Source organism: Bubalus bubalis, chromosome 3, assembly GCF_019923935.1.
Source record: "Bubalus bubalis isolate 160015118507 breed Murrah chromosome 3, NDDB_SH_1, whole genome shotgun sequence".
Taxonomy (NCBI): Eukaryota; Metazoa; Chordata; class Mammalia; order Artiodactyla; family Bovidae; genus Bubalus; species Bubalus bubalis.
This window is the reverse complement of record NC_059159.1, coordinates 142,715,615-142,729,372: the sequence shown is the minus strand read 5'-3', so window position 1 is coordinate 142,729,372 and position 13,758 is coordinate 142,715,615. Positions and strand designations below refer to the sequence as shown.

Sequence of the window (13,758 nt, the reverse complement as noted above, 5' to 3'; positions counted from 1 at the left end):
GTCTGTGGAGTGTTTTTTTCTCTAAATAAATCCACTTCTTACCTCTCACTTTGTCTCTTACTGAATTCTTTCTGCAATAGACATCAAGAACCTGAGCTTCATTAAATCCTGAGATCAAGTGTGTGATCTCAGTTTAAAAGAAGCCAGGTTCAAGTCTCAGCCTGTAGGTTGAAGTCCCAATCTGGCTTCCGGTTGGGTTTGAGTCCTGGCACATGGGTTCAAGTCCCAATCAATGTTGCATGGTTTCTATTAGGTCAAAACTTATAGAGACTTTTATTTGAAGGGTCCCATTTCACATATCAATGGTTCTAAAAAAGAACCTCCTGTTAGATCTGCCCAATTCCCCTTTAACAGCACACTCCTGTTGGAACATTCTTCCCTTCAAGGTGGTCAAGACTGAGCAGAAATGGCTTCAAGAACTATTAAAAATTCTACTTTTTCTTCTTCCACTTCTTAGACAACCCAGGGCTCCTCTGGGGAGATGGGGATTATACCCCAAGGAGCCAGCTAGAGAGCCCCTAGTCCCTGTCAGTGCTCCTCTGCTTGTGGCACCTTGCACTCTCCATGGCCCCCCCTCACAGAGGATGATTGGGGCATTCCCTTTTACTTACTGTCTTCCATCTTGCTGGAAGCACATTGATTGGGCCCGCACCTTGGTCCCTCAGCATATTCACCTGCGTTCATCCATCAGTGCCATGGGTTACTCAGTGTGCCCTAGGGGGCAACAGCCAGGAGACTGGTTTGTCTCTTTAGCTGCTTGTCCTCCTTTTCTTCCTCAGCCAATATCTGGGTTATTGAACACTCCCAACAGAAATACCCACCACATGAGAGTCTGGGGGCATTTGGACCCACTGCTACTTTCTGCAACTTCCCTTAGATGTTGGGGGCCACTTTGAGGTATAAAGTATAACCACTGGGTTGCTCTCAGGGGCACCTCTATTAAGAGTTGTCAGAGGCATTCTCTACCTTCTCTAAGAATGTTGATGGGTTTTCATTGCCTCCTGTTGAGTGTTTCTGACTTTTCCCATTTATAGGTCTCCAGGCAGCAGCCTTCGTCCCTTTAAGTGGGAGACTTTGATGATGCTCGTCAGGCCCTGCCCAGTCTCCATGGGATCCCATGTGGGTCAGTGGTGGGCACTACTCCTGTAGCTGGTCTCCAGGTCTGGTGACTGGGCTGAGTTTGGTGTTGCTGCAGCCCCATAAGGCACTGTACTAATGGGATCTTGTTCCACTTTTCTAACCTTTTGCAATAAAGATCCAACTGCAGGTGGTGTTACAGTTTAGAGACCTATCTTCTGGCCACTTTTCTTGATTTTCTATTGAGTCTTGGGGCCAGGCAACATTCCTGACAAACGCCATCTGGTATTTTGCATGGGTTACACCCCAAAGATTTCCAATTTATAATACATTCCGATGAAGAACAATTGGGAACAGAAAAGTTGTTTTCCATTCTGATGTACCACAGTCAGCCATTCTCAAGGGCTGACTAATGTGAGTTATAGATACCAGAGTTTGCTTGTCCTGAGCCTGAAAGTAGATTTTCCTATGGTTGCTAAGGAACTCAATTTCAATTAATTTATTAACAGATAAGACAATCAGACATTGAAGACGAGACAAACAAGGCAAAAACATAAACTAGAACCCTATGACTCAAAACCAGGATGAACCCAGACCAGCAGCCAAAGCCTCAGAACTCGAACCCCAGTTTAGTAGTCAGCTTCTGCCACCTGAAAGGGTGAGTTCAAGAATCCTATCCACCCATGTGTTCCCTGCACACAAAAGTCTCCCTTATTGAAAAGGGACTCAAATTGCCCCCCACCCTCATCACAGAAAAGGTGGCTTCTAAACCAGAGGTCTGCAGTTTCCCACTGGAAAGAATGCAACCTTCCAAAGTAGTAGGAAGGGAGTTCTCATTCACAGAGACCTCTGGTTCCTTGGTGGCAGGAATGCAACCTCCCAGTGATAGAAATCAGGACCCGGTCTGGAACCCAGGGTGAAATCAGAAACCCAAGCCCAACTGAGTGCTTCTCAAATTCTGGTCTAAAAAGTGAGGCTATCCTGACATCCCCACCTATTGTAGCACCAGTTCTGAATTCTACTCACCCTCTGAAGTCTACTGGCATTGAACAGAGTTGTGCAGGTGGCCACTTGGCTCACAGAGACTGAGCCAGGGAACAGTCTGAACCAGTAGACACCCAACAGAACAATGTCTGACTAAGAGGACCTGGACTATCTGACCAAAATCAGAAGCAAATTAGTCCTCTTCACTCCAGTGTGGCCAGCTCCCTTTGTTCCTGGCCAGGGCACATTTCCTACCAGAATTGCCAGAAATTGTACAGAACTCAACAGGCCCATCGTTTGGGGTGCTTGTAAGGAGACAGGGGCTAGCTCTCAAAGCACGGTCTTGCTAATAGCAGATGCTCAATAAATCTTGTTCCATGAATAAGTGCATGAACTGCCTTAGGACAGAAGCAATGTGCCTACAAAACCCTCAGGATGTGGCCTTGGAGCCTCTGATCTCAGTGTGGTATCCAGGATACCCTTTCCTGGGTCTGTGAACATTTTCTCTGCAAAGTGCAGTTATTGGAAAGGAAGGTCTCTAACCCAGCACCAGCAGGACTCTCTGAGGCCTTCCCCCATATCAGCTCCTCTTTGAAGTACCTAGATAATACAGATAACAGTATTTGATACAAGTTTCCTGAGTTATTTTGTAGACATGAATCCGCCTCCCTCCACCCCTCCACCAAATGAAGAAACTGCTTGATGACAATGAGCACATAGCCCCTGCCACTGCCCCCTGCGCCGCCCCCCCTCCACCCTCCCCGCAAATCTGCCCTTAAAAATACTTTGTCAAAATCCTTTGAGGAGCTGGAAACTTTTCAGGGTATGAGCCACCTTGTTTCCTTGCATGGCCTTGCAATAAACCTTTCTCTGCTCCAAACTCAGACTGTTTCACTTTGTTTGGCCTTACTGTGGGTTTGGCACAGGAACTCGCATTAACAGGTCCCTTTAATAGCTCTCAGACTACAGAAATCTTGAGAACAGATCTGAATTAAGGATCCAAAACCAAGCCACCGGACAGTAAGGAACAGAGGAATTCAGTCTCTTGAAGTTGGTCAGAAGAGTCAGACGACAGGACAAGCAGGGGTGGACAGAGGGCAGGGAGCAGATGGCAGGTGACGACGGTGGCGGTGGGAAGCACAGCGGTTAAAGCCTGAACCCCGGAGCAGCTGGGCTGCAGCGCGGGCTTCTCACTCACTAGCCACGCTGCACTGAGCACCGCGCTTAACCTTCCCAACTTCCGTTTTCTATCTTAGTGGGGTAGGGCGGGAATCAGGATTGCACCTCCGTGGCAAGGTCGTCGTGCGAACTGAAAAGGACCATGGCCCAGAGTAGCGCTCTACCACGCTGGAGGCAGTTGGGCAGAGGCGCGTCGCGGCGACAGCGAGGAATTGGAGGTGGGGTGGGGGCGGGGCACGAGGCGGGGGGACACCCAGCGGCTGGGGAACTGAGACTGGACGAGGATCCCGGACGTCATAGAGGGTCGGAGAGGGCGGGGCCGCAGTCGGGGGGGGCGGGGTCCGGGGCGCGGAGGTGTTCCCGGGGGCGGAGGGCGGTGACCCGCGCCTATAGGCTACCCGCCCCCCCCGCCTGGAACCTGGCCCGCTCCGGAGCCGCCGCGCTGACTCTCTGTGCTGCGGCCGCTTCCCACCGCGTCCCGCCGTCCGCACCTGTCGCCCAGCGAGCCGCAACCGGGCCCCAGCATGACGGACCAGGCAGCCTTCGACACCAATATCGTCACCGTGACCCGCTTCGTCATGGAAGAGGGCAGGAAGGCCCGTGGCACGGGCGAGATGACCCAACTGCTCAACTCGCTTTGCACCGCGGTCAAAGCCATCTCCACGGCCGTGCGCAAGGCGGGCATCGCGCACCTGTGAGTCAGGCTTCTGTACCCCCCAGTCCCCACCCTGGCGGAGTCCTCTCTCTCTCTGGCTGGGGATCTACCAGGCAGCATGCTGTCTGGTGCTCTGCCCCGCCTGTCAGTCTGTCTCTCTGATAGCTGAGATACCTACACACTGTCTCCGGTAGCTCCTCTGCAGAAGCTCAAACCACACTCAAGCCCTAGTTCCCCCCTCCCTTAAGCTTGTGGGTGCCCACCTGGGGGGCTTGTCTCACAGTCCATACCTGCCTCCACCCTGCAACCGGCGCCCCTGGGCTGAGCAGCCTTGGCACCTCTCTCGGCCTCCTCCTGGTGAAACTGACTGGCCCCATGGGCACCTGGCCTGCCCACCACACCCACCCTAGCCTCAAATGGGAAAGTGCTGGTCCCCGTGCCTCCCTTTCCGTTTTTCTCTCCTTTTGCTTTCATTCCCTTTGAAATTGGGGTCCCAAGTCAGGTTTCTAATTGAGTATCTCCTTGACCCTGAACAAGTCTTGTTAAGAAGCAGCAGGTGCGCCGGGCTGGGAGGAAGCCTGCAGTATTCAGCGCCTTCAGGGCTTCAGTGCTGGTGGACACCGGGCTGCAGAAGGTCTGGGGTGGGGACTGAGATGCGGGATTTCTAAGTTCTGTGGTGGTAGGGCTGCTGGTCTGCAGATCACATTGTGCGTAGTGAAGGAATGAACGGACACAGGGATTCAAAGGGTACCTTCTTGCGAGGCTTTTATGTTACTAAGACAAATACCCTTTGCTTTATTCTGGTGTGCACAAGTATTTTATGTTTAGACTGGTCCTCACTTTAGCTGAAGGATACTTGGGTTTTAGATTGCTCATACTCCTTCCTAGTATTTCTCATACTTAGGAGCACTTCATAAGCATTGTACACAGTGCTCATTGCAGCTGAAAAAGCCCAGCCCCTGAAACCTGGATTCCTTATCTTGTCAGTTCTTCACCTTTGGTTTTACAGTATGGCTTGGTAGAGCTAACTTAAAAAAATTTTTTTTTAAATCTTATATTGGAGTATAGTTGGTTAACAATGTTCTGCTAGTTTCAGTTATACAATAAAGTGATTCAGTTATACATATACATGTATCTTTTTCAAAACTTTTTCCATTTAGGTTATTACAGAGTATTGGCAGAGTCCCCTGTGCTATACAGTAGGTCCTTATTGGTTATCTATTTTAAATATAACAGTGTGTACATGTCAATCCCAAACTCCCAATCTATCCGAGCTGACTCTTAAGGAAAGAGTTTATCATCATTTATTTGCAGATGTCAAGCAAAGTTGGGCCCTGATGGGAGAGGGATTGGGAAATATGTTAGAAGGTGGTGACTCCATTACTATTCCACCTATGGACCTTCTTAATACATGTCTGAGGAGACATTCAATTAAATTCTTACTTTAAACGTAATGTACAATAAGTAAAAGTGTCCTCACAGCTTTACCTGACTTTGAAAACCAGGGGGCTTATTTAAAAAGTGAAGGTAAGTAAAAGTAACTCAGTCATGTCCGATTCTTTGTGACCCCCTGCACTGTAGCCCACCAGGCTCCTCTATCCATAGGATTTCCTACTGTTTTAAAAAAGAGTGCTTGTCATTTTTGTATTATTTAAAAATGTGTCAGCACCTCTCACAACCCCAAAGAGACTCAGAAACTCAAGATCTGCTTTGAGGTGCATCCTTCCCACCTTAGGGCTTCCCTGGTGGCTCAGATGGTATAACGTCTGCCTGCAATGAGGGAGACCCAGATTCGATCCCTGGGTCAGGAAGATCCTCTGGAGAAGGAAATGGCCACCCACTCCAGTACTCTTGCCTGAAAAATTCCATGGATGGAGGAGCCTGGCAGGCTACAGTCCATGGGGTTGCAAAGAGTCAGACCCGACTGAATGACTTCACTTCTTTTTTTCGCACCTTATAAAGTAACCTCAGATAGTGGGACCATAGGTAGTGGGATATTAGTAGAACCTGGACAAAGGGTGCCAATTTTGGCTGTATGAATTGTGCATATTTTTAAAACTAGACACCTATAAGCACTAGGTTAAAAATAGTTTTTGCTATAATTATAAAGTCCTTTATATGTTGTGTGTATGTGTGTGTGTGTGTGTGTGTGTGTGTGTGTGTTAGTCATTCAGTTGTGTCCAAGTCTTTGCAACTCCATGGACTCTACTGTCCATGGAATTCTCAAGGTAAGAATGCTGTGCCTTCTTCCAAGGGATCTTCCTGACCCAGTTATTGAACTTGGGTCTCTTGCATTGCAGGCAGATCCTTTCCATCTGAGTCACCAGGGAAACCCTTTATATGTTACTCAACAAAAATTCAAACCACTCAGAAGAACACAAAGGGAAAAGTGAGACCCACCTTTATCCATTCCCTGGGGTATCCACTGTTCATAATTTACTGGGTCTCTTTTTACTAGATACTTCTCTATATTCATATAAATTTATACATGGATAAGCACTTCCATGTGACTATTTGTAAACAGCAAACAAAATGGAATCACACTTGACATGCCTTTCTGCAGTTTGCTTTCATTATTCAACTCTATCTAATGAGCATCCTCCAATGTCAGGACATGTAAATTCACCTCCTCCTTTTTAACTGCTGCATAGTGTTCACTAGGGCTTCCCAGGTGGCACTAGTGATCAAGATCTTGCCTGTCAATGCAGGAGACATTAGAGAACCAGGTTCGAACCCTGGGTCAGGAAGATTCCCTGGAGGAGGGCATGGCAACCCACTTCAGTATTTTTGCCTAAAGGATCCATGGACAGAGGAGCCCAGCAGGCTGTAGTTCATAAGTTTGAAAAGAGTTGGACACAACTGAAGTGACTTAGCACACACAGTGTTCCACTGTACAGCCATATCATGAGCTATTTGACATTTCCCATATGTTTGGGCATGTCACTGGTCTTTCACTATTTCAAAGAGCATTGTACCCATGAAATGGGCATTTCACATGGTCATGTGGATGGCTGATAGAGAAAGAGTAGAACCTGAACATTCTGTATGCCTGTGGGAAAGTAAGTTTGACTGTCTCTGTATCATATGTAGTTGGGAAGGGGGCAATAAGACAAGATCTCAACTTGGGCTCCAAATTATGCTTATTATCGGCTTTGATATTCTGGATGAAAAGGCTAGCATACCTGCAAATGACTTGTTAGTGCTGCTGACTTGCCCTAGTAGGGCATCTAGCCAGAGGGACAAGATGATTGCAGACTTGCAGGAACCTTGTGGGACCAGTTTATGGACATCAGCCCTGACTCCTCATCAGGCAGATCAGGAGTTTAAACATAGAGCCTGGAGCTCTCTCTCTCTCTCTCTCTTAAATTTTAGAAGTTACTGAGAGATGAGAAAGATACAGAGCTTACTCTTTAGGGAAAATATTACATGTATAGAGTTAGAATACAATGGACAATCTTTTCAAAAGAGATTTATTTGGCCACATAAGCTGAGTTTTAGAGGCTGGAGAAAGGTAGGAAGATGATTCCAGGCTTAGCTGCAGCACTCAGAATCTTGGTTCCTACCTGCAGGGGTCTTCCTTTCAGAGGGATCTAGGTCCCTGACCAGGATCAAACCTGGGCCCTTTGCATTGGGAGCATGGAGTCTTAACCCCTGAACCAACAGGAAAGTCCCAGCAATAGAGATTCTGAAAGATACTTTTGTATAGTTGGCAAAAATATGTGGATGTGAAAGATGGTGGCCCATCAAGATGGTCATTTGTAGTGGGCAGGCATAGCTGGTCATAAGGCCTGATGGCTGGGCTGCCGTGTGAGGAGAGGTACAAGCTAGGAAGATGTTTCTGGAAAAGATGCTTATTTGGTTTGACTGAAACCTGGAACCTTTCATGTAATGTAGTGATGGAGCATTTGTGGATGTTAAATTGTGGGCGCATTGGGGGAACATTATGTGGCAAGGGTGAATACTTTATTTTTGAGGGGGTGACCAAAGGGGAGAGGTACAGGTTTTTGAGTGGGGCAGTGGCACGATTGGAGATTCATCTGGGGCAGCTATGACTGGAAGTACAGAGTTAGAAGAGGGAAAGTGGAAGATGTGGAAACCCAGCAGGATTCAGAACTGCAGGATTAGAGGAGATGGGGGGACATGGGAGAAGTCTGGGTGGGGGCTGGGGGAGAAGGACAGTGAGGGAGGTTCTCAAAGAGCAGATCCTAGCAACTGAGATCAGGGCTGTGATGTTAAAAAACAAAACAGCGAAAATAAAACCACAATTCCAAAGGAGGGGCTGAGTTTTAGAGGCTAGAGAAGGCTGGGAAGATGATTCCAACGTTACAGAGATGCTGAACATGAGGTGTGAGAGGGGCATCCTATTGGAGATGTTGTTCAGCCTTCAGTTAGTGGCGACAGTCTGGAATTTGGGTATGAAGAAGTGACTTAAGATTAGGCCTCTGGGTTTTGACACATGCATCCGAGATAGGCAGAGAAGAAAACCAGGACCTGATTTAGCAGAACAGAAACATAGGGGGGCTTTCAGTTCAGTTCAGTTCAGTTCAGTCGCTCAGTCATGTCCGACTCTTTGCGATCCCATGAACTGCAGCACACCAGGCCTCCCTGTCCATCACCAACTCCTGGAGTTTACCCAAACCCATGTCCATCAAGTCGATGATGCCATCCAACCATCTCATCCTCTGTCATCCCCTTCTCCTCCTGCCCCCAATCTTTCCCAGCATGAGGGTCTTTTCACATGAGTCAGCTCTTCGCATCAGGTGGCCAAAGTATTGGAGTTTCAGCTTCAGCATCATTCCTTCCAATGAACACTCAGGGCTGATCTCCTTTAGGATGGACTGGTTGGATCTCCTTGCAGTCCAAGGGACTCTGAAGAATCTTCTCCAACATCACAGTTCAAAAGCATCAATTCTTTGGTGCTCAGCTTTCTTTATAGTCCAACTCTCACATCCATAGATGACTACTGGAAAAACCATAGTCTTGACTAGATGGACCTTTTTTGAAAAAGTAATGTCTCTGCTTTTTAATATGCTATCTAGGTTGGTCATAACTTTCCTTCCAAGGACTAAGCGTCTTTTAATTTCATGGCTACAATCACTATCTGCAGTGATTTTGGAGCCCAGAAAAATAAAGTCTGACACTGTTTCCACCATTTCCCCATCTATCTACCATAAAATGATGGGACCGGATGTCATGATCTTAGTTTTCTGAATGTTGAGCTTTAAACCAACTTTTTCATTCTCCTCTTTCACTTTCATCAAGAGGCTCTTTAGTTCTTTTGCACTTTCAGCCATAAGGGTGGTATCATCTGCATATCTGAGGTTATTGATATTTCTCCCGGCAATCTTGATTCCAGCTTGTGCTTCCTCCAGCCCAGCATTTCTAATGATGTACTCTGCATATAAGTTAAATAAGCAGGGTGACAATATACAGCCTGATGTACTCCTCTTCCTATTTGGAGCCAGTCTGTTGTTCCATGTCCAGTTCTAACTGTTGCTTCCTGACCTGCATATAGGTTTCTCAAGAGGCAGATCAGGTGGTCTGGTATTCCCATCTCTTTCAGAATTTTCCACAGTTAATTGTGATCCATACAGTCAAAGGCTTTGGCATAGTCAATAAAGCAGAAATAGATATTTTTCTGGAACTCTCTTGCTTCTTCCAGGATCCAGTGGATGTTGGCAATTTGATCTCTGGTTCTTCTGCCTTTTCTAAAACCAGCTTGAACATCTGGAAGTTCATGGTTCACGTATTGCTGAAGCCTGGCTTGGAGAATTTTGAGCATTACTTTACTAGCATGTGAGATGAGTACAATTGTGCGGTAGTTTGAGCATTCTTTGGCATTGCCTTTCTTTGGGATTGGAATGAAAATGGACCTTTTCCAGTCCTGTGGCCACTGCTGAGTTTTCCAAATTTGCTGGCATGTTGAGTGCAGCACTTTCACAGCATCATCTTTCAGGATTTGAAATAGCTCAACTGGAATTCCATCACCTCCACCAGCTTTGTTCGTAGTGATGCTTCCTAAGGCCCACTTGACTTCACATTCCAGAATGTCTGGCTCTAGGTGAGTGATAACACCATCGTGATTGGGTCACGAAGATCTTTTTTGTACAGTTCTTCTGTGTATTCTTGCCACCTCTTTTTAATATCTTCTGCTTCTGTTGGGTCCCTACCATTTCTGTCCTTTATCGAGCCCATCTTTCCATGAAATGTTCCCTTGGTATCTCTCATTTTCTTGAAGAGATGTCTAGTTTTTCCCATTCTATTGTTTTCCTCTATTTCTTTGCATTGATCACTGATGAAGGCTTTCTTATCTCTCCTTGCTATTCTTTGGAACTCTGCGTTCAGATGCTTATATCTTTCCTTTTCTCCTTTGCTTTTCGCTTCCCGTCTTTTCACAGCTATTTGTAAGGACTCCTCAGACAGCCATTTTGCTTTTTTGCATTTCTTTTTCTTGGGGATGGTCTTGATTCCTGTTTCCTGAACAATGTCACAAACCTCCATCCGTAGTTCATCAGGCACTCTATCTATCAGATCTAGTCCCTTAAATCTATTTCTCACTCCCACTGTATAGTCCTAAGGGATTTGATTTAGTTCATACCTGAATGGTCTCGCAAAGAGTTGGACACAACTGAGCGACTGAACTGACCTGTACTGAACTGAATGGTCTAGTGGTTTTCTCCACTTTCTTCAATTTCAGTCTGAATTTGGCAATAAGGAGTTCATGATCCGAGCCACAGTCAGCTCCCTGTCTTGTTTTTGCTGACTGTATAGAGCTTCTCCATCTTTGGCTGCAAAGAATATAATCAATCTGATTTTGGTGTCGACCATCTGGCTTTAAGAGCATATTTTGGAGAGAGATGGAGCTGGGCTCAGATTGGTGGCTCTGCTGTTTAATTTCTGTGAGGATTTGATACCATCCTATGAGCACACTTTGGGCTGGCATGAATGTAAGCCAACATTGGGGTTTGCAGCCTTTGAAGCTGCTCTGGTTGGCATCTCTTGTTCAAAGTACAGTTGTCCCTAGATGTCCATGAGGATTGGTTCCATGACACCCCACACCTACCAAAATCCACGGATGCTCAAGTCCCTTAGATAAAATGTCTGAGTACATCTGCCCTGAGTAATCTTGGGTTCAATTAACCACAGGTGGAAATTCGTGGATGCAAACCCCAGGATACCCAGGGTGGACTGTATTTCTGATCTGACCTTTTGACGTTCTGGGTTGGATGAATGGTTGGTCATTTACTTCAGAATCAATCAACAAGTCTGCTTTAGCAATAAGGATTAAATAACAATCTGCCTCCCTTTTTCTTGTGAAGATGAGCTCTTCCTCCTTGGCTCTGGTGCATGCTAATTCAAGAACTTTACATGGTCATGCTGACCTCAGAAGGAAAAGATCTAGTTAGTTAGCAAATCAAGGAAGTCATCGAAAGTTTTCTAAGTGTGGCCCTGACTCCAGTCCTTGTATCTAGAGAGGTGCTTCAGGAATGTTAAAGGAGACTTTCCCAGACTATCAGTAATCATAGACTTTATGGCTGTAAAACAGCTCTAGAAACTGTATGCAAATTTGAAAAAAAGAAAAACATGCTAATATTTAGTTCAAATTCCTAAGGATTTAAAAACTCTGGTCAAATGAACCTATCCTTCTAAAGAGTTTCCCACCATGTGAATTAAAGTGACTTATAGCTGTTGCACAGTTTCAGTGAAGTTTATATAATAAGTATAAAGGAAGAGAGATTACTTGCTGCGTGGTGTAGCGAGAGAGAGAGAGAGAGAGAGAGAGAGAGAGAGAGAGAGAGAGAAAGAGATTACAGACAGCAGCTTCTTAAGTTGATTTTTCTTCCCAAACTCCAGAGAGTTTTTTCTTCCCAAGCTCGGAGAACTTTTGTGTCTCCAGGGATTTAAAATTGAACAGTCACAGAGACATAAACCTTGACAGAATGCTGTGCCACCCTGAACAACTTGGGCTGCAGGGCCACCTAATATGAATAAAATTGAGGTGACATGTCATAAGCGTCTGAAATGAAATAATACTCCCGGTTAGTCAAATGTGAACTTTGAGCACTTTCTTTTGCTTAGCTGTCTGTGACACTGTTCAGCATTGGCTGTCTTCCCAGAAGCTGCCTGAAAAACTGGTTCAGAAGTAGTTCCCCTCCCCCTTATCAGCCAACCGGTACTTAGTGGGTTCCTGTGGATCAGGCACACAGCACCACACGTGGGGCTCCATTAAGAATGGTGATGGCTGCCATTGGCCTCTATGAACCAGGTACATCAGGTGGATTAGTCCTTGTCCTTACAAAGCCTAGAAATGAACCATCAGGGAGCTGAGACAACTTGATGGAAATCATGTAATCAGCAAGAGAAAAAGGCAGAATTTGAGCCCAGGTCCCTCTGGTGCTTCTCAGCAGGGTTGTATTCCTGCTGAGGGGTGTTGGGGGTGGGATTCTGTTTCCTGCCGACTTCCTTGGTGCCAGTCTCTGTTCTAAGTCCTTTACTCATGTCAACCCATTTACACTCCTTCTCTACATACTGTGCCATAGATACACTAAATTCTGATTTTACCAAAGATCAGAGATGCTAAGAGATTGACACAGAATTGTTCAGCATGTGGCAGAGCTGGGATTTGAACCCTCATGGTCTAGGGTCCCAGCTCATGGAGGAAAGCCCATGATGCTGTTGCCTTTCCCTGCTGCTGCTGCCTGTGGCCATCAGGTTATATAGTGAAGGCTCTATCCTTTGGGACCTTTGATGGAATGATGACTGATCAAAATGCAGAAGAGTATTGCTTTTAAGGAGCTTCCCAGGTGGCTCAGTGGTAAAGAATCTACCTGCCAAGCAGGAGACCTGGGTTTGATCCCTAGATAGGGAAGATCTCCCTGGAGAAGGAAATGGCAACCCACTCCAGTATTCTTGCCTGGAGAATCCCCATGGACAGAGGAGCCTGGTGGGCTATAGTCCATGGGGTCACAAAGACATGACTTAGCAACTAAACAGCAGCAGCATTGTTTTAAAGGATTTTCTCAAAACTTTTGAAGAAAATAAACTCTATTCTTCAGCTAATGACTTCTCCGAGCTTGGGAAGAAAAAACTCTCTGGAGTTTGGGAAGAAAAATCAACTTGAGAAGACTCTGCACTTCCTAATGCAAGGGGTTTGGGTTTCATCCCTGTTGGGGAACTAAGATCCCACATGCCAGGGAGGTGTGGCCAAAAAGTAAAAAAAGAAAAAAAAAAAGTTGCAGAATCCTTTCCTGCTTCCGACTTTTCATTGATCCATAGAATATGTACTGTCCAGGTCTTGCTTCCCTTCTGGGGAACCCTCGTGAGACGTCTTGGGGGAAGCCTGACTGAGCATTTGCTTAGTCCTGGCTCGTCATTCCTGGGCAGGATGAAGCAGGGCCGTGTGAGATAAAGCTAACTTCACACGCTAAGGTGCATCATGCAGAAACCAAGGTGATGGGGGTATTGACTCAGATATCGTCACTACTGAGATGGCAGGAATTCTTCATTCATTGGCATTCTTCATACTGAAGCCTGTTTCTACCTTAGAGTCACTTTCCTGATCCTTCTTGAAGACCTTCCTAACACAAGGTCCCAGTAAGGGAAAGCTTCTCACAAGATATCCTAGAAAGTGCCTGAATCTTGACTTTAAGGGGCCCAGAATAATCTCTTTTCTTTTTTTTTTATGCTTCACAGGCAACTGGAGGAAAGATGGGGAAGGATCTTTCTGGTTAGAACAGTGGAAGGAGCCTCCACAGGGCTAAAGAGGAGGATGGAGGGGTGACCACCTGTCCAGGCAGGGAGGCAGGGCCATCACAGAGGTCTGCATGGTTTGGCCATGAAGATGGCCATTTGGGTTCTGGTAT

At 46.2% G+C, this 13,758-nt stretch overlaps 1 protein-coding gene across 1 annotated transcript in view; it reads left to right on the top strand.

Annotated features, from left to right (window-relative positions):
* The first annotated feature begins 3,764 nt into the window (after positions 1-3,764).
* Positions 3,765-13,758, top strand: part of FBP1 (fructose-bisphosphatase 1) — a 30,639-nt gene continuing 20,645 nt past the window's right edge. Inside the window, 1 exon segment of the mRNA NM_001319798.1 lies at positions 3,765-3,934. Coding sequence (NP_001306727.1) covers positions 3,765-3,934 — 170 coding nt within the window.